Source organism: Centruroides sculpturatus, unplaced genomic scaffold (assembly GCF_000671375.1).
Source record: "Centruroides sculpturatus isolate CEXI.00-Female unplaced genomic scaffold, Cexi_2.0 scaffold113, whole genome shotgun sequence".
NCBI classification, from domain to species: Eukaryota; Metazoa; Arthropoda; class Arachnida; order Scorpiones; family Buthidae; genus Centruroides; species Centruroides sculpturatus.
Window position 1 is genome coordinate 572861 of NW_019385770.1, and position 22674 is coordinate 595534.

The 22674-nt window shown below is 31.9% G+C and overlaps 1 protein-coding gene across 1 annotated transcript; it reads left to right on the top strand.

Moving 5' to 3' along the window:
- The first annotated feature begins 887 nt into the window (after window positions 1-887).
- LOC111641979 (40S ribosomal protein S21-like) lies at window positions 888-21836 on the top strand. Its single transcript, XM_023388237.1, has 6 exons — window positions 888-967; window positions 1053-1112; window positions 6438-6501; window positions 12141-12212; window positions 13525-13580; window positions 21761-21836. The coding sequence occupies exons 2-6, from the start codon at window positions 1063-1065 to the stop codon at window positions 21768-21770; spliced, it is 252 nt and encodes an 83-aa protein (XP_023244005.1). The 5' UTR covers window positions 888-967; window positions 1053-1062; the 3' UTR covers window positions 21771-21836.
- Window positions 21837-22674: the final 838 nt, after the last annotated feature.

A 22674-nucleotide genomic window follows, 5' to 3' on the forward strand; every position in this document is an offset into this window, starting at 1 on the left:
GAGCGGTTAACGGGACAGTCTACTAGATCTACGGTCTACCGCTGTTGAGGACGGAATTAAATCCATACAGTCGAAAAACTCCACGAATTTTTCGAAGTGCTGTCCGTCCCGATATGTTAGGCCCTGTCACTTATCACAATGTCCGTCCTATTACAAGCCTGGCCATTGTGGGCTTACTAAAAAAAAGGCCCGCTTAACCGCTTAATAGGACCCTCAGGGCGGAGAGTTTAGACGGCCGGATGGCCGAGCGGTCAAGGTGGCAGCCTACCGCTTCGACTGAAATAATTAAATCCTAAATATGCGGCCGGATGGCCGAGCGGTCAAGGTGGCAGCCTACCGCTCTGGGGTACCTAGGTTCGAATCAGGACGGGTCGATAAATCCCCAGGAATTTTTCGGGGATGATCCGGCCGGATATGTCGGCCCCCGTCTCTCACCAATCGGCCGCCCCATTGTGGGCTTGTCCGAATCCATAATGAGGTTGCTAAAAGAGATCCTCTCAGTGCCCACAGGGCGAAAAGATTTTTAAAAAAGTACTTAACGAGTGAAGAAATTAATTTAACTTTAGTACAGTTTCAAATAAAGAGATATTAAAACTATGTGAAACATTAAAAAACTACTCATCAGTTAAGATAAGTTACCAAATTACCCACTACAAAATACCCGAAAAGTGGGTAATTACGGTTTCATTGGCAACATTGAAAGAAATATAACAATAGAGTTATCGTTGATGTCGTTTGAATTTTTTAAAAACAAATATTTTATAAAATATCAAAATATTTATTTCTGAGAAATATTTTAAATTTATATATAAATGTATAAAAATTATACAATATTTTTTCAGATTTTGTAAACTTTTTACATTATTGTATTATAATTTAGTTATCAGAGGGCGCTAATTGTAAGTAGTCGCCATTTTTATTTTATTAACAACGTGGTTAGTTGTATCTTTTTTGTGCTTTGGATAAAGTAAGTAAAATATGGTAAAACAGTCAATATACTCCAGGTATTAATCCTTACAAATTTTAATCGGTATCTAATGTTTTTGTTTTAGGATAAACAAAATGCAAAACGAAGCCGGAGAACACGTTGATTTATATATTCCTCGTAAATGGTAAGTTCTGTAGTGTTCCGTAAACCAAAATGGAGTTTCGATTCATTATTAAAGAGGATCGGGTTTAAAATAAAATTATTATAGTATCATGTTAAATTAAGTTACGTGATAAGAAATTGCATATACAGTCGACCCCCCTATAAGATCATTGATTTTTCCGTTTTATCTGAATTACATGTTGTACGAGTCACTTAGATTTTACAAATATGTGAGCCGTTCACAGCCCGGCACATGTATTTGTAAAATCGGTTAATGTTCACGGTCGTAGACCATCATGGCGGCTCTTCCTGTTTTAGCCTCGAAACAGGACCGCTTTGGAGACGACGTGTCACGTGACGACGCGAGCGAACCGCTGCGGCTGCTGCGCCGCGATAAACGGGGAAAACCGACGCGCGGGTTAACGTCCATATACGTAGACTCATGCGGCTCATCTCTGATTCCGCAAAAAGAAAAGGAAACAGTGGGGACGCACGTTCTAACCTAACCTAACCTATTCTAATAAATTATCATAATTATTACCAATTATATTATTAGAATAGGTTAGGTTAGGTTAGAACGTGCGTCCCCACTGTTTCCTTTTTTTTTTGCGGAATCAGAGATGAGCCGCCATGAGTCTACGTATATGGACGTTAACCCGCGCGTCGGTTTTCCCCGTTTATCGCGGCGCAGCAGCCGCCGCCGTTCGCTCGCGTCGTCACGTGACACGTCGTCTCCAAAGCGGTCCGGTTTCGAGGCTAAAATAGGAAGAGCCGCCATGATGGTCTACGACCCTGGACATTAACCATTTGGTTGAAGTTTACCTTGGTAGTCCCAATGGCCATGCTTCAGTTATTTTAGGTTGGTTAGGTTAACTACATTTTTAGTATGACGTTTCCTTCTTTTTTTCTTTTTAGGTATTCCTTTCTTCTGTCTACTAAAAATGTAGTTAACCTAAGCTAACAAAAGCATGATCGTTGGGACTACCAAGGTACTACTAAACGCCAACTGGTATTTTAATTTGTTTATCATTGAAACAATATTGCGAAGAATTGTGAATTATTATTTTATTTAACTTGATTAATTTTTAAAGTATTTATGAGGCAGTTGGGACTTTAAAGCCAGTGCAAACTAGGCAATATTGCAGAAAACTGGGTGAAGCAATTTAGGCTGATCATCCCCCGCTTAATGGCCATCAATTGCCAATCATTGACTCAACAATCACTCTGTCATACCCTTTGATGGAAAGTAGGTGGTCTGTTTGATGCCTCTAGGATCCAAGAAGTTTGATTTTTCAGGTTGTGAATGACAAAGCTCATGCACATTTGATAGTTTGAGAGAAAGGAGCATGTGCTGTAGACCATAAAGAAGGTTCACGGTTGTGCTTCAGGTTTTGGCCATGTATTGGTCAAAACCTGGGATTACAAAACAGCTGTTTGTTGGCTCTTGATAGAAGTAATATAAATTATTTTATTGAAATTTATAAATCTATTGGGTCCTCAATTTCATTATTGTTTATTTATTAAATTTTTGACAGACAATAAATCCAAGTGGCCAAAGCTAACATTAACTACGAAGTCGTTGTCATTTTACAAAACAAACTACTGAGCAGTAGTTTGTAGAGTAGTAGATGAAATGCCCATTGGTTCTGTAGAATATGTCACGAGTGATATCACAAGCGACAAATTTGCCTGTGATATCACATCAAAAGCAACACATTGCCTAGTTTGCGCTGGCTTTTAGAGCTGTAGACCATGCCTGTAGAAGTAAAAAATGTCAAAGGAACTGATTGTCTACAAGTGATTTTTTTGTGAGATATAGTCTATGAAATCAGTCAAACTAGAATTTAGGCAACTCAAAAATGAGATAAAATTTAAAAGTGAAAAAATCTGGACTATTTCACAAACAATGCTAAAAATCAACTGTTTATGGTACTAGAGATTAAAAACTTAAAATGTGAGAAATGCCATTGCACCGATTACTTCTGGAACATGATTGTAGTTAGCCACATGCTCCATTAAGTCTATCACATGTTTAACTAGTAGCTCAGATCCATTTTTATTTCACATTTAGACCATTGATTTCTGTCTTTTTTTTACTCCTATGGTCCTAGTTTCATTTAGAGCTGCAGTGTGGCTTATCATATAAGCATGGGCTTTATCATGATTTTTAAAGTAAGGATGACTATTGTTCTAAAACCACAACTGGATAAACTAAATTGAGGAGGTTAAACTTTAACCCCTTATTTTAAGTTTAAAATAGTTAAAGTTAAAACAACAAAAAATTACCATTTGAATTTTATTATAAATAATACATTATCTCCAGTCATGATAAGGAAAATAATGATTAAAAAATTTATAGTGCTGTATTTGTTTCTATAAAAGAACATGCAATTGTATAAATAATAAGTGGACTAATTGATAAATAATTGTTAAAAAACATTATTACTTTTTGCAAGACTATGTCTCATCTCTAAAATCACTGCTGTCAATGACTGCACACCTTAGAGCCGTAGTTCTCAATTCATGGTCTGCAGAACACTGGTGTGCCTTCAAGCCTCTTCAAGTGTTCTGTGAAAAAATGAAATATACAGTTAAAAATTGTTGCAAAAGAAAAATTGATACAATGTAAACTAATTTTTGTATGGGAATGTAATCAGCAAATGCCAATGACATCATATACTAGTCCGAGCATGCTCTTGATTTCAAAAAAGTTTGCTACCCTTGCTTTAAAGCTGATTTATTGTAAGTGTTCTGCAGAAAAAATGTCATAGTTTAGTGTTCCCTGACATCAAAAAGATTGAGAGCCTTAGAGGTATGATGGAGTACTGTACTGTACATGTCAGGAGTTGCAATTTGACACAGTATATGGTGCCCAAATCATGCGCATATAAAATAAACGAGACTTGTAGGTAGTCAGGGGACTGAGAACTGTGTCAAAAGAAAATGCAGAATGCTGAGACTTTCTACAAACAGGCACGAGTGCGAGATTTGTGCATTGCTTGTGTTCTCCAAGACAGTCTCATCCCAAAAATGCTTTGTTGTTTTACTTGTTAAATTTAAAATTATTAAATTAACATTAAAAAATGTATGGTGCTTAAAGAAACAATAGCTTCATTAATTCATACTTCTTAATAACTTCATTAATAATGATAATAAAGGTGACATGTAGAACCTGCTAGCTTTCTGTATCTGTGATTTTAATTTGAAATTTTTATTCAAACTGAAAACAGTTATGGCCGATTGCAGAGACAGAGTTTACATTAAACGACGTTTATCAACGAACGGCCTATAGCTGTTGGCTGGCTGAACCGCAGTTTAAAATGCGTTGCAAAGCCGACGATCGTCTATTTCTGACCGTTCTCTAAATGAACTTCGGCAAAACATTGGCTCTTACTTACTTCGCTATTACTCCCCTGTTTTAGGAGTCGTTCGGCCAATCGGGTTATTTCTTCGTGACGTCAGAAATGGTCGTCAGCTATATTCCGAAAGCTTAAGGCCGTCAAAATCATTGTTCGGCAATTAATGACAATCCTTTTCCATTTCGATATTTAATTTCGTCGCCAATACGATTTAAAATATGAACAAATCCATATTTAGAAAATTTATACCGAATTCGAAATTCGTCTTCGGAATAGATTTTTAAGGAATTATTTCGACATCTTATTACTGTCGAAATGAATAATTTTAAATATTTTATTATTAATATTGCATTTTTTTTAATATCTATAAACAGATTTCTGTAATTATTAAAATTGTCTCTTTTGTTTAACAGTACAATGACTCGGAAATGCATTAACGTTTTATAACCGACACGATACTGGAATTGTAAATAAATGCATCTGATTTAAATTAAATTGAAGTTTTAAGTCTTCGCCCATTTGAATGTCGAAATTGGAACATTTAAAACAAATTTAAAGTATTTAATTTTGTTGTTTTTGCGCCGAGCAATTAATTAATGAATAATTTTGTCGATTCGTACTGTTTACAACATTTATCGAAGGAAAGATATCTGTTTTTATCTAAACTTTTCCACGAACAAAGCTACAATTGAAGCTTTGTTCGTGGAAAAAAGCTTGAATTGAAAAGCCCTCTAAACCTCCTGTCCAGTGAGTCTAGAAAATAGGTCAAATAACTTGTTTCTAATCGCTGTCTACATTGTGGCAGCCTCTAAACTTTGTCTCTGCAATCAGCCCTTAAGGTTTTAATAATTTTTTAGAAAAAATTTTTTGAAAAATAAGATTTACTCCATTCATAGACAATTATCAAGTCTGATTAATTTTCAGTGCCATTTGCCTATTTTTGAAAGAAATTTTTTGTTTCTAACTAAATGATTACTTGATTTAAATCTGGTAATTGTTTTTGTTTTATTATAAAATATTGGGCTTTAAAATGTTTATATGAAATTTTTTGTTTTTAAACAAATAGATTATTATTATTGATACATTACCAATTATTTCTTATTGTTAAGTATATTGCATTCTAAAGAATGTCTGATATGTAGAATTAATTAATTGATGTAAATCAATTTATCAGTTAACAATGAAAAAACATAACAGCCCAGAAATATTAACTTATCATGCCAATTTGCTTAGAACAGTATGTAACTGGCAAGAAAAGAATATGTTAATGGTTAGAAAGTTCCAGGAATGAGATGTAATGAAACAAAATATGATTGTTTATTTTTTGATATTATCTCTTAAATTAACATACTTATTCCAGAGGTATTCCAAAGCCTTCACTCTAGCAGAAAAAACTGATTTGTAAAGTTCTGCAAAATAACCCTTCATTACAGTGATGACTTTATTTGTCTGAAATTCATTGCCTGTCATCATTTTCTTCAGGTTTAGAGAAACATGAAAGTCACTAGGAACCAAACAGAAGAATGTGGGAATGGGAAGGGATTTGGAAATGATGGTTGACAATTTTTTCTGGGTGAGGCAGGTGGAATCTGCTGGTGCATTGACATGATGTAAAAGGATTAGGTGAACTGCCAAGGGGTGTGCTTTCTAGTTCTTTCTAGGGGAATTGGCACATCATTAGACATTGAAGAAAATTCAGCCAGCCCGTTGGTTAAGTGCCTTTTCTCTGCAATAGTAGTCTTCAATTTGTTTTTTAGGTTACAATAATAAGTGGCAGTAATGGTGTTATTCTTTTCTATTGAATATATGTTTGTAAACTATATGACACTTTAAAAGCGAAAATTTCATAAACAAAAAACAAAAAAGTAATCATTTAGTTGTATATAGTTATATAGGTTGTGATTTAATCATTTATGAATTTATGCTGTCTGTTAGAAAATTTATAATTATTAAAACCAATATTTTAAAATTTAATTTTTTTAATATAGCTCTGCAAGCAATAGAATTATTCATGCAAAAGATTATGCATCTATCCAGTTAAATATTGCTGAGGTATGTTTTTAGATGAATTATTATTATGAATTTGATGAAGTATACTATTATACTAGTGTTGGAAAAATTTTTAAATTTTCATATTTTTTAATCATAAAAAAATCTTTCTAAATACAGTAGAACCTCGGACCTCCATTATCCGGATTTTCGATTATCCGGATTGTTCAAAATAAACAAAAATTTTACGAATTTGCTGATTTGCACTTGGCGAATTACGACACTGTTTATGTACGTGATGGAATGCATAACTTTTTTTGTTTCAACAACGTCTCACCCAGCACAGTGGTCGTAAACTCTTAAATATATTTTACGTAGTAATAAAAATATAACTTGACATACGTATTTATAAATAATTTATATTCAAATTACATCATTTCTATGACCAAGGGCGGCGTAAGGCATGGACGACGTGGGCCACCGCCTATGCCTCGCGGTCCGAAGGGCCTCGCGCCTCGAAGGTTTATGCATTACTTAAAAGCCGCGAACGCGACGAAAAAATTTTACTCGTCATAAAACGATAAATAGTTTGTCAAATTTTTATTCATAAAAATGCAGTTTCAACTGCTTTTTATTTTATAAAATCCGTCTTCTTGCGCCACCAGAGGGCCTTTTAAACAATAGGTAGTCTGTTAGCGTTGGTCAGTAGTAGTCCAAATTCAATACGAACGTTTGTTTCTTGAAAATTTGATCACGATTTAAATACAGTATTTACTTTTAATGTTACCGATATGTCATCGAAAAGAAAATGTGTTGTATTATCATTAAAAGACAAATTAAAGTATTTGTTTCGATTATCTGGATTTTTCCTTATCCGAACTACCTTCATCCCCAATTAGTCCGGATAATCGAGGCTCTACTGTACATTATTAACTGTGATTGATTTGCAAGTGAGATTCACTTTTTAAAATGTTCAAAAAAAATTTTCTTTAAGAAATGATTTATTCTTAAATCTTACTGAATATTTATTATTTTAAACCCATTAATTTAGGAATTGGATACCTTAATTTGAAATATTTAAATGTTTTAAATGACTATGTAATCATGAAAGAAATAATTATTTTTTTATGTCAGATTTTATTTGATAAAAGTATAAGAGCACTGTGTCGGTGTTAATTGTTCATCAAAACTTTGTTAACACCGATAGACAGTACTCTTAAACTTTTATCAAGCTATGTAATAATGATTGGAAATTTCAAAATTTACAATATTGAAGACATATACAAAAAAATTTTCAGTCTTCAACATCCTTTCACAATTACTAGAACACAATCAACATTTGTGGAATCAACCTTCTTTTGTAGGCTTTTTTCCAATTATATTTAGTAAATTAGCTAAAAGTTTCATGACATTGGATATCTTCGAAAATTTTCATTGTAAAGAAAACCATTCTAAAACTATAGGACAAAATATGTATTTAAAAAATTAAAAATATACACTGTTGAAGACATACATAAAAAAATTTTTTGCAGTCTTCTTCAAGGTTCTTTTGCAATCACTGGGATATAATCAACATTGGTGAAGTCGACCCAGACATGTGAAAGGATGTTGAATTTTAGAATTTTTTTACTATGGTTGGAAAATTTGTTTTGTAGTGAAATGATTATGAATAGAATAATAATTTAATAATTAAACTTAATATTATGGAATTCATCAGAAGAATAATTTTTCAGGAAAGAAACACCCAAATTCAGTATTCTAATGTTTTCGGCCACTACTTTATCGGCCCTCTTCAGGAAATGTATAATGAAATAACTGTTCTATTTATAGAATGTAGCCACATTCTAGTTTTCAAGTTTCAAATCAGTTTGAACAACATTTGTGACATATCGTATACAATTTATCTTTTAAGAGTTAAATAATACTTCCACGCATTTGGTACAGGTATGTAATCTGTGTTGATGCAATACTCCTCTATATATGATACATCACAACCACTGTTCAAACTTATTTGAAACTTTTGAAAATTAGAATGTGACTACATTCTATGTATAGAACTGTTATTTTGTTATACATTTCCTGAAGAGGGCCGATAAAGTAGTGGCAGAAAACATTCAAATACTAAATTTGGGTGTTTCTTTGCTGGAAATTTTGCATGTAGGTGTGATTCTCCGTATGTATAGTTTCAGTTTGCTTGTACAGTTGTTTTTTGTAAGAATAATTTTTAAGAATATCAATTATTTAAAAAAAATTTTGTAATCTTTAAATTTTGAATTAATGTAATTTTCATAAAGGTAAAAGAAAGATAGTTAAAAATTTTAAATAGGTAAAAATTTAGACTATCAAAAATAAAACAGAAATAATAATTTTTGTACTTGGAATAAAATAGCAAAACTTCAATTCTGCTACAAATTAAAATAACATAGCTATTATTATCAGAATGAAGTTAAACATGTACAAGTCTTGTATTTAAATATTAATTCTATTATATTTATTTATAANCCTATTTAGGTGTTACTAACATGAAGAAAACCCACTATGTTTCATTAAAACACACAATATTAATAGAATAAATAATTCAAAAATATTAAAGTGGATATGAATCATATTTGTATATATATTTATTGAAATATTTGATATTTTATTTGAATGAAAAACTGAACAAATTTTTAAGAATATTTTGAAACTTTCAGTAGATTAACTTAAGCATTCAGATTACATGACATTGTTATTTTCACAATTTTATTACCATGGAGTATAATCAGCTTTTCTGTTAACAAGAGGATATCCAAGCTTTGACTTTTTGGATTTTGCCAAAATTTTTATCAAATATTAGTGATGAGATGATTAATTGGAAAAATTGAGCATTTTTTGGGAATCAGAATCAAGCAAATCTCATCACGATTTCTGATTCTTCTTCATTTAACAAGAAAATAATTATTTGTTTCAGTTGAGGATTAAAAGTTTTAAAATTACAATATTAATAATAAAGTGTTATTTTATTGGAAGCTTTTATGTTGACAAAACAGAGAGCACACAATGCCCCATACACAAGGTGACATCTGTTATAGTGGATTATTCTTTTGTGTAGACATTTTCAGAGTGATGAGAGATTGCACTCAGTCAATACTAACTGTCTCCATTTTAGGAGAGATAGGGTGGTGACATTAGGGTTATCACCTGGCCTGTATTGGGTCAGCTTATTTGGCAACTTCAAATCAAGGACAGCAGTCAACAAAAATATTTAAGTATTGGCAAAACAGTTTAAAATATAAACAAAATTATATTTTAATTCAAAAAATATTAGATAAAATCATTTTTAATATTTTGTATGTTTACTTATAACGATAAAACACTTGAACAACACCTTAAATATTTTTTTCAGCAACTGTTCAGGAAGACAATTTGAGTCTTGTTAAACCTGACAGAGATCTATGAAAAGGGGTCTAAAACTGTCATTGAAATAAAGTGTTGTTGAAAAAGTATTTAAGGTTTTCAAGCTAAATTGGTTTTGGCTTATATAGAAGTGTTTTTGTTATGATTCACAGATGATACTGTGAATCAGAATTGCACAAAGTGCATTTGTTATAAGTAAAAATAATCGTTTGCAGTTTACTGCTGTTTTGAGTTAAAAATTTATTTTTCTAGATGACAATCTAGACATTCTTGGCTCATGTGAATAAATTCAAATATTGGTTAACTCATGATGATATATTTGTTCAGCACACTTTGCATCATTTACTGAATCTCATTTAGTGTTAAATATGATGGAAATAAAGCATTTATAAAGCATACCAAATTCAAGAAGCATGAAAAAAGTGCATCTCCTTATTTACCTTCCCCCCTGATTATTGTATTGGCCAACAAAGCAGTTTCCGAAGATTGTAGACCTTAGATGACATGATGGGATAGTTCTTTGAGTAAAAGGAAATTAGCTGTAATTTCTTTGAGTGTAGTGTTGCAATATTAACTATCTGAAATAAGATTATACAGTAGAGCATCGATTATCCAACCCCTGATTAACCATCACCTCAGTTAACCGACCGCGTTCTAGTCGGCAAATTCAAATGTCTGCTAGCGATGTGGCACTACAATATTTAGCTATGTCTTGGCTACTTTAATATTATTTTTACATGTTTTAGCTGGCAACATGGAACAACCATGAAAGGGAGCCAGTATTTAAACGAGGCTTAATTTTCTAATTTTTAACGATACAATAACAACGATTATTATTTAAAAAAAAAAAATTGATAGGCTTAACATGGAGGAAAATTCAACGCAAAGTAGGTTAATAGCAATATACAGGTAACCCCCGTATAACACGGCACTTCTATAGCACGGATTCACTCTAACACGGTTCGAGAATTGGTACCATCCCCCGTATAACACGGTACTTTTATAACACGGATTCACTCTGACACGGTTCGAGAAATGGGTAAAACCCTCGTACAACATGAAATGTAATAAATTTTTACATACTTAAGTACTAATAGTTCACAAAAATTATTATTTTCATGAACTATTAGTACTTCAGTGTGTAAATTTTCTTTTCTCTTTTCCATACACATGGTCCTTCATGAAAATTGTTTCAATTTTGCCATATCTCGACGCTTCTGCTTCTGTTGTTGCCAGATGTTTTTCCCTTATTTCATAAGTGCTTAGCACCATATAAGGAAATTTATAAAGATCTTATAACTAGAAGCAAGCAATCTAAAATTACATACACTTTTTGCAAAAGGTAAAGCATAAATCTGAAAATAATGCAGAAAAATGCTCAGAGGATAACGATAACTTGCCAAAAAGAAAACGCTCTCGGTTAATTAATAGTGTTTTTAGTGATGACGAAGAAAACATTGTTTAATTTATATTAATATGTATCACTTAAAAAAATTTTAATGAAGATATTTATCTTAATTATGAAAATATACTAGCATGTTTTTTAATTTTTGGAACCTAACCCTCCTTTTCGTACTAGTTCTTTGATTCGCATAACACGGCAATTTTTTGGAATGTAACTACCATGTTATACGGGGGTTACCTGTACTAATATACTAATTACATGGGATATAATAATATACTACACTAATAATGGATGTTTTCATACTTTTCGGTTATTCGACTTTTCAATTATCCGATCAACCCCAGTCCCCAATTGAGTCGGATAATCGTTGCTCTACTGTAAATTTGTTTTGTAGTATGCAATAAAAGGATGCATATTACAAAACAAATTTTGTAGTATGTGTGCTTATGTATAGTTCATGTAGAACAACTCCATTCGTACACATGTTCTATGTGAATGGAGAATTTTCCGGTTTCTTTTGAAAGATTGATTCTGGATTTTTTGGTCATTTTCCATTAAGCTTGATGTTTATTAATGAGTGGAGTTAATGAACTCTTAATGTAAATCATTAATTTTTCTAAACAAAAATAACTTTAGAAACTAATAAAAAAAAAACTGAATGGGGAATTGTATTGGAATTCAGAGTTTTCAGCAGAATCAGAATTGGGGAAAATTTGGTGCCATCCCATCACAATATGTTCTTGGTTTAATTTGTATCAGTAATCAATAAACAAAGATCAATAAATTTCTCTGTAAAAGCTTAATTTCTTAAATTAATAAGAAAAATTTTTACTGTTTTTTTTTTATATGAAACCAAATTTAAAATATTTGATAGTTTATAAATAAATAACATTTTTTGTAGGTTGATGAAAATACAGGCAGAGTTACAGGTACAAACAAAGCCTATGCTATATGTGGAGCAATTAGACGAATGGTGAGTTCTTATTTTATGGCTGACTAAAAATTTAAAATTACAGTGTATTCACTTAAAATTTTAAGTTTTGATGTTCATTTTTATTGAATATAATGATTAATTTTTATTACCATATCATATGTATTCATTCTGATAAACAAAAATAAAAAAAAATTTTCTCAATTATTCTTACAACTTCAGAAGGTTCACAGTTCAGGTAGTAAAAAAAAAATAAATTCCCTTTTGTGAAAAATAAATTGAATTAATTTATGATAATTAATCTGGAAGTAACAGATACAATGCATTTTTCCCTTGATTTATGCAGAGTATTTGTTTCACATGGTTTTTTTTAATATGTTTAAAAACAATGAAAATTTAGTCTGTCAGTATAGAAAACAATATGTGAGAGAAATACCTATGTGTATTATAAAAAATACATTACATTAATTTTGTACATAAAAATATATCTTTAATTTTTTTAACATACTGATCACATCTTTCACTTCTTAAGTCCCAATCTAAAGTGATCAGTGTTAGATAAGAATTTTTAACTAATTTTGCATTTTAAAACACCCCTATCATAAAAAGTATTTGTATGACTATGCCTGTTTTTACCCAATATAAGCATTTAAAAGATTATTTATTTTTATCTTATTTAAGTATTTGAGGGATTTTGTTTTGTTTTATTTAATTATTTGTAACGTGTTACTTTTAAGTTACACTTGGTAAAGCTGTGATTTTTGTAATAGCTTGACTGATATTACAGTTTATAATTCTCATATACAAATTAATAGTGAAATTAAAGTTTTTATCACTTGACAAATTTTGAAGGTATTTTATGAATTAATCAATCCAGATTCAGAATTGGAATCAAGGTAGTTTTGTGCAGAGTGCAGAAAAGTAATTTGTTATCACTTTGCAGAGATGTTTATTATGTTTTACATGAATCAATCAAAACAAGGCCAGAATGATATATTAAATAAAAAGTAGTTAACTAAGAATTTTTGATGTATTGATTTATAATAATTTTATTAAATATGATAGAACAAATAAAACTGAGACTGTATATAAAACATACTGCATAAATTTAGGGATGAATGTGTTATTGCAAAGATTTCTTGTTAAAATATACTTTTACTAATATCAATACATGTTTATAAGAAAAAGTATACCTAAGCATAAAGCATTTTTGTTTTATGCTTTTAAATTTCTTGAACTATAATTCCATTAAAATTGCAATGCAAGATATTCAGTGTGTTTAATTTTTATATTTGAATTTAAAATATATTTTTATAAAATGTTAATTATAATTTTTAATTTCTAATTTGTTTAGGGAGAATCTGATGATTGCATAAACAGATTAGCTAAAAAAGATGGTATTTTACCTAAGTAAGTAGAGTAATATATACAGATTTTTGTGTAGTATGTAACTTAGAATATTCTGCAACTTAAATTAGAAATAAAATTTTTAATATCATCAATAATGTTAAAAAGATAATTAAAACTAAGGAAACATTAATTCAGTTGGTACATATTACAAGAATAAAATATTAAATAATAAGCAATTTTTAATTACATAATGGCTGAAATTTTTAATTTATTTCATTTCAAATATATGCATTCCATCTCAAATTAGCAGTGTGTTGCCCCTGTACATCATAGTTTTCCTGTTAGCAATAGTTGTATCTAACTCCTTTCATGGGAAAATTTTTGAATTGAAATAACTTGACTTCCTGTTTAAACCAGAAGTTCTTATATACCTAATTGAGGCTTCCTGCCCTTAAGCTTTTCATATCTGGTCTGCTTTCATCTATCTAACTCCATTCTTCTGATTAAGGAAGGACAGGCAGTCAGTTGGACAGATGACAGTGGTAATTTATAGGTCTAAAATTCTTTTCAAATTGCAGCCCAATAATATGATTATTTAAAAAGCTACTCTTGTTTCCTTTTTCTTTGAAATATGATTTTACAAAGGGTTGTAGTTATTATTGAAATATTTTATTATAAATTTCAGTTAGATACATTACAAAATCAAATGGCTTCTAAAGGAGGTTATGAATATGCTCTACCAGTTAGTGTTCAAATTCCAGTTGTGGATGTAAAAAATTAGGTAAGTTTTAATATGCTTCTGCATTTAGATTTAGTGTATTTTTTAAAAANTTATATATGAAAAATAATTTTTTGCTTGACATTGCAGGATCATCATAATGAGAGATTTTTAAAACAGTTTTCATGCAACTGAAACAATGTTTTATTTGTGTCACCTTATTTTCCAGTTTTACTTTATCAGAAAATCTAGTTTGATGGTTATAACATTTGTATAAAAACATCAAAAAACTATAATCTATAAATTAGTATTGACCATGCATAACTTTCCTGTTCCTTCAGTACACGTATCCCCACCACATAATACAGCTAACCCCCGTATAACATGGCACTTCTATAGCATGTTTTCACTCTAACACGGTTCGAGAATTGGGAATATTCCCATATAACACGGTGCTTTTGTAGCATGGGTTTTCTCTAACACAGTTCAGGAATTGAGTAAAACCCTCGTAGAACATGAAATGTAATAAAGGGTGCATTCTTTTATACTTCCGCGTAACTCCGCGCAAGCATTCTAATTGTTTTTGTGGCTACTTTGAATGCCCTTTCAACAAATAATCCATTTAATTGTAAAATTTTACAATTGGGACCCTTCTTTTGCCTCTAAAAGTTCATTTTAGAATTATAGATTCCTCCATCACAATACTATCAATAGTGTGGCACCGCCATCTTTCTTTCACCGTCATTCCTAAATGCCTACAAACAGCAGCATACTCCTGTTGCAGAGTGACTGCTATTAATTAACGAAGCACCCAAAAACTGTTAACCAGTTGATGATGCTCATGCTGAGATCATATAGAATGAATAATCCTATGGTAAAATATTTACTTAAATAATAAATAAGTATTTTATCTATGAAAAAAATGAATAATAAATCTGATTTAAATAAGGATTTAACAGCATGTTTTTTAATTTTTGGAACCTAACCCCCCTTTTTGCACTAGTTCTTTGTTTCGTATAACACAGATTTGCATAACACGGCAATTTTTTGGAACAACTCCCGTGTTATATGGGGGTTACTGTACTCTGTAGAAATTTTACACTTTTCTTGCAACAAGTGGAACTGTGGGTTTCATGCTTCCTCCATATGAAAGGGCCACTGTTCAACTGTTCAGTGCCCCCTCTCTCCCATTGAAGGTTTTTTCGCGTGCCAAATTGAGTGTGGTTTTTAATTAATTAATTAATGTCTGAAAGACTTAATATAAGAGTTGCTTAAATACAAAAAATTCTTGTAAAAATGTGAGAATAATTGCTTTTATATGATCTTATCAAAAACACTGATGAAACCAGGTTTAAAAAGTAAAGCTCAGTAAAAACATCAGAATAAAGGAAACTTTCGAAAGTTGCGGAATAAGGATAGTTGAAGCAGATTTGATAGTAAGACTCAACATGTGAATAAAGTGTACATTATACAGATTACAACTATAGGAAATTTTGAATGAAGCAACATCACTGTGTTAATAAATAGGAAAAATAAACATCAGCACAAAGGGGCTTCGAGCTCTACTTTGTGCCTTAAATTGTTGCACGTACATTAATTTAGCTGAACATTAGAACATCTTTAAGCAGTATTAGTGAGAGAAGTTTGGAGTAATAGGTTTATGGGTTAATAAGAGGAGAAGAGTTGGGAGGGGGTGGGGTGTCCAAGTTTCGTGGTAATTAAGTATGTTGTCATAAATATTGCATTTATAGAAGAATTATTAGAATTGGTTTGGTTTATTTGGTTACAGCAACACAACATGTGAATCTGCTGAAGAGGATGCATCCTGGAAAGACTTATGTAAAGTTGGTTCCTATTTAGGTGTTACTAACATGAAGAAAACCCAGAAAACTCCACATAGCCAGTCTGTTGGCTATGTGCAAACCCACAACTGACTACCAATGTTCGGGGATTTTATCCACTCGGTTACTGGAGTGTACTTGTTGGGCAGCAATTTGAAAAAATTTTAGACCTATAAATTTTCACTGTTGTCCATTTGTCTGTCCTTAACCTCAACAATGGAGTTAGATAGATGAAAGTTGAGACCAGATATGGAAGGTTTAAGAGCAGGAGGCCCAGATTAACCATATATGAACTTTTGGTTTGCATTGCAAGTCATGTTATTTCAATTCAAAAATTTTCCATGGTCCCTTAGTCTTGAGTCATAACTCACATGCTTTCCCATCTCACCATGTGAGTTTCTACTCTCTTTGAGTCAAGCATGTGAGATCTCTACATGAAAGTGGAAATGGCTGATGGATATGCTATTCTGATCGCAATCGAAGCATTAGAAAGAGCTGAAAGAGTTGTTTAAGAAGGCAACAAATTTTTCGACCAAGAGTAGATGCCATTTCTTTTCATGTCAAGTCAACACTAATAAAAAAAATTTAATTCATAATTAGTAAAATTATACAGCAAATTTTTCCAAAAATAAAAAGAAGTATCAATTCATCGAAAAAGAGAATTAAAATGATAGTAAATTATATGTATAAATTATTAAGAGCATAGACACTATATTAAGATTATTTATTAATCAGAAGTGTTAAGTTCTGATTAATAAATAATGTTTATAGACAAAACAATTTAAGAAATAGATCAAGGAAGAAAAGATTATATTAAAATACTTTTTCCATTACACAACAAAATTTTTAGCTCTAACACATGCAATTAATTTTTCAACTATTTCTCTCCACAAATCAAATTGTCTTTTTTTGTAAATTTGTTGTCAAATTTTTCACTGTTCATTTTCTTATTATTTTCTATATCTATACTAATATTATAGAGGTAATGCTTGTATGTATGTATATATGTATGTAAGTTTATTTGCAGCAGGTAAACTCCGAAACTACTCATCCGATTTCAAAAATTCTTTCACCAATATTTAGAATGGAACCTCAGGGTGGACATAGGCTATATATTATTCCGTTAAACATTCATATAAATTAAATGATATCATCTATGGTTAAGGCTTTTTTGTCCAACAGATGGTGCTACGAGTATGACGCCCTAAGTTTGCTTTTCTGTGAGGCATTATGCTTTTCTGTGAAAATGAACTAAAGCGGATCATCTTCTATCTATCTATATAAATAAAAATGTAATGTTCGTTTGTTCTACCGATTCCTTTGAAATTTTGACACAACGCTGCATTCGAAAACGCACATGTTTTTATATACTGTAATATACGTGTCGAAATTTCCCCCACTGAAGGGAGATGGTTAGGATTAAGGCTTACAGTAAAGAACTCTGCTTCTATTTATACTATTTTAGATGCGGGTTTTTGATTGCATTTTAATAGGGTACGTTAACAGAATGTACACTAAGAAGGGATTTTTTGATATTCCCCCGCGGGGGAGAAGAACAGAATTAAGGCTTACCGTGAAGAACTTGGCTTCTATTATATTATTTTAGATGCGGGTTTTTGCATGTTTGATTGCGTTTTAATAGGGTACGTCAAGAGAATGTACACTAAAAAGAAATTTTTCGAAAAATCCCCCCCCCCCACGGGTGAAGTGTTATACATATATAATAGATACATTTTGAGCCACAACAACATGTGGCAGGGTCTGCTAGTACTGTATATTACTAATATTTCTTTTTGTTCTTTTCGTTTATTTTTAAAAATAAAACATTGGATGTTTCCATTTTGTTTCTGCATACTGTATTGCTATAAGACAAAACTTTTAACTGTAACACATGTAAACTAATTCACATTGATTTGTTTACAACTTGTTACACTTAAGTTGATTTATAGTTGCATTATAATATCATTAAATCATTACAGTTGCAAACCCAGATGCATTGTAAATAATCCCATCATGCTTAATGTGACCAAGTGAGTATGACATATTTCCACTTGCCTTTTGAGTTCACTTGATGGGCCTAACTCAAGACTATCAATTTTGTGAGTCATAGTAACATGAGTGAGTTCGATGATGTCAATTTAAGTACAACACAAAAAACTAAGACTAAGGGCCCTGAATGGAGTTGGATCCGTAACCAGCACAACACTATTGTGAACAGGAAAAGTATGATGTATAGGGGCAAAACACTACTACACTCCATGCAAGCAAGTTCAATGTGCTAGCTGTCGTAGTAATGGCACATCTATTTCATGCTATATCATTGTCACAGTAATTAAGTGAATATAATATATATAGAAATTGAATCAATATTTTTAGATGGAATGTATGGCATTATCTAAGATAAGTTAGAAATATATGTACATAATTGACAAGTTTCATAGCAATTGATAGAACATCCTAGTTGTACTGTACATAACAAACATCCTCATATATATATACATACATAGTGGTGCCTCGTATAACATACTTAATCCATTCCATGTGCATGTCCATTAAGTGAAAAATCCGATATACGAAACGCATTTTGCCATAGAAAAAAATGCTAAAACATATAATTTGATCCACAGCATAAAATAACCGTACTGTACCATAAAAAAAATTTAAATGGAGCAGTCACCAATTATGCCAGGTAGTCAGATGTTGTGAGGAGGAGGTGAAGGAACACTTTTTTCACACATTCATATGGATACAGACTTTTTACACATTGCAGCAGGTCTCTTTTTATTGTTTTTTAATCGGAATCAGATTAGGGAGAGACTACCAGAGCTTGCAGGGCAGTGGCATAGCAAGGGGGATGCAAGGGGGTGTATCATGCAATGGTCTCCAAGACAAACTATATGTGTTTCTGGAGGGGGGTGCCAATAAAGTGTCGTGCCCTGGGCGCCAGTTATGTTTGCTACGCCACTGTTGCAGGCCAACTCCTCTTGTTTCATCCTTTGTTTTTTGGCAGATGGCTTCTTGAAAATCATGTGGTCTGTTTCTCTCTTCTTCAACACCTGTCGGAAATGACGGGCAAGGGTGTCATTGTAGGGATCATTAATCCTGTTAGCCTCAGCTCTGTTTGGATAATGAGTATTAGTAAACTCCTGAACCTCTCCCCATTTGACAAGGAATTTTTTGTCAACTGATGATTTCTTGCTTTGTTTCAATTGAAATCACCTTTCTGTTTTTTAGAAGCCATGATTTGCACAACACTTGAATAAATGTAAATACCCTGCACTGAGGTGATGTACATAATAAATAAAGAAGCAAGCCAAATCCCAACGGGAGCTCTGTACTTCAGATATAATAATATATTCTAATAATGCTAATATATTATAAAAATAGCAGATTGTCATTGGCAATGGCAAAAGAGTGGAAACATCATTTGCACTTGTTCGCAGAAAGTCCGTTGTTTGCCTCACATAACTGCTGAATGGAAAGTCCATTGTTCGTAGCCAGTCTGTTGCATGAGTCATGTAACGGCCAAACAGAAAGTCCGTTGTTCGCAGAGTCCATTATTTGAGGCATACGTTATATGAGGCACCACTGTATATATATATAATTTTATATACATATACATATACATATATACAAATATTGTTGCATTATACAACAAAATATACATAATAATACAACAAAAAGTACACCTTTCAAGCTTTTATTATTTAAATTTTATATTCTGTTGTAATTGAAAAATACAGTGGTGCCTCGTATAACGGACGCTGCGAATAACGGACTTTCTGTTTGGCCGTTACTTGACTCGAGCAACGGACTGACTGCGAACAACGGACTTTCCGTTCGGCAGTTACGTGAGGCGACCAATGGACTTTCTACGCACAAGTGCGAATCACGTTTCCACTCTTTTCCCGTTGCCAATGACAATCTGCTATTTTTATAATATATTAGTATTATTAGAATATATTATCAGTATATCTGAAGTACAGAGCGTTGGCATTAGGCTTGCTCCCTTGTTTATTATGTACAACACCTCAGTGCAGGGTATTTACATTTATTCAAGTGTTGTGCAAATCATGGCTTCTAAAAAAACAGAAAGGTGATTTCAATTGAAACAAAGCAAGACATCATCAGAAGGAGTAATACCCCGTTCGCACCGAGCATTTCGATCTAGATTGTGACTAAGGTCAGAGAGAGTTCCTTGGTGCGAACGCTCTCGACCGTTTCAATCTCGACTGAAACGAGGTTCTATCGCGATCGACTGGAGAGAGTTCTTGAAACTAGATCCAGTCATAAGAGAGATCCCACAATCCCACGCGCGCGAGAAAATACAAGATGGCTGCTGAACACGTGTCCGGCTATTGACAGAAAAATAAAAAAGACATCTGGAGAGACGATGACATCTGTCTATTATTAGATATACGGCAAGAAAAAGTATTTATATCTAACCAAAACTCCCATTTTGTTTGTTGGTGTTTGTGACTTACCGCGTAGTTATGTCAATTTTATCATCGCGTGTAATAGCCGGGTTCTTCTCAAGCGAGTTACCTGTGCGAACAGCACAACGTTCCACTAGCGACAGTCACAATCCAGATTGTGGGTAAATCGAGATTGAAGTGAGTCGTGGATTGTGTGTGAACGGGGTATAAGAGTTGACAAAAACTTCCTTGTCAAATGGGGAGAGGTTCAGGAGTTTACCAACACTCATTATCCAAACAGAGCTGAGGCCAACAGGATCAATGATCTCTACAATGACACCCTTGCCCGTCATTTCCGACAGGTGTTGAAGAAGAGAGAAATAGACCACCTTGGACGTGTTTTTCAAGAAACTAGCAGGGAAAAAACAAAGGACGGAACAAGAGGAGTTGACCATGCAAGCTCCGGTAGTCTCTCCTGAATCTGAATCCGATTAAAAAACAATAAAAAAAAGTCCCGCTGCAATATGTAAAAAGTCTGTATCTGTACGAATGTGTGAAGAAAGTGTTCCTCCACCTCCTACTCACAGCATCTGACTACCCGACATAATTGGTAACTGCTCCATTTTCATTTTTTTTTTATGGTACAGTACGGTTATTTTATGCTGCGGAACGAATTATATGTTTTAACATGTATTTCTATGGGAAAATGCGTTTCCTATAATGGACTATTCACTTAACGGACGTGCACCTGGAACGGATTAAGTATGTTATACGAGGCACCACTGTATCAGACTTCATAATGGTCCCCTTAATCTCCTTTTGAGGCTGAGAAAGTTGAGTAAGGGCTCTTTCCAGCATTTTTTTTGCCTTTTGCCCATAGTACTTTTTCAGGACATGATTATTTAGTTGCCACATTTCCACAGTAAATATTTAACAACATATACAAGTAGTGCTGAAAAATTGGATTAATGTAAAAATTTATGTGCATGAATTCACATGTTATTGCACATATGAATACAAATTTAAATTACTGTATAGATAACAGAAAAATTAGAAATTATATGTATGTACATATTTATAATTATTTAAAAAGGAAAATTGCCATTTTATTGTTTTATGTAGGAATATATTATGTCTTAATGAGAAGTAAACTATTAACTAAAAGTTTTTTAGTATTTGAAATCAATTTAAATTCTGTTTATTATAAATCATTTAATAATGATGATAAATAATAATTTACAAACATTGTTTTTTTTTCTTTTTCAGGTCATTTTGAATGGGTCAAATGAATCTTTGTAACCACATAATTGAACATTTGTTATAATAAAATGTTTGTGGTATATATCATGTATTATTATTTCTTATTTGTATCATTTTAAATATTTCAGACCTAATTAATTCACATATATTATCTGAAAATATTTCAGAGTATATTTACCTACAATAAAATGGTTTAATAGCCGGAAAAAATACAATTTTTAACGGTTAAATTTGATTTCTGAACATTGATGTTTTTACATTATAAATCATAGACAATTAGTTTTTATGTTAAATAATAATAGTTTTTATTAAAATTTTACCTAAAGAATAAATTATAAAAACGATATAGGTATTTTCAAGAAGTCCAAACATTTTTCTCTTAATTTAAATATATTCAGTTCATCACAGAAAATTCTGGATGAGACTGATTATTGAAATAATAATTGCCATTGTTTCAAAGTGATAAGTCTATCAGGTTTTTTTTTAATAATAAACTTTTATTTATTTGGCTTTTGCCTTTACAAGGGGAAGGAAGCAAACATGTATGTTTGTACATAAAACAATGTAGAAATAACTTTTTACAAATATGTAAAATTTGTTGAGCAAAATTAATAGATAACAAATTTATTATAATAGAGTTAGTGAAAATTGAAAGAACTTCTATTACATTATATAAGGTCATACCCGAAGATCCAGACGTCTGTCACGGGCAATTAAAAAAAAAAGGGCGCCCCGGCAGTCGGGGCACGTTTAATATAAACCAAAGCATATGTATCCAAATAGCCCAATAGGCTAAAAGTGTGTGTAATATATAAATGCAAGCCGGAAATTTTACACAGATTACGTGAGTGCAGTTGTCCGGCTAACTTATTCCATCTTTCTGCTAATTACTTTGAGGATAGAGAAGCAATTATCTCCCT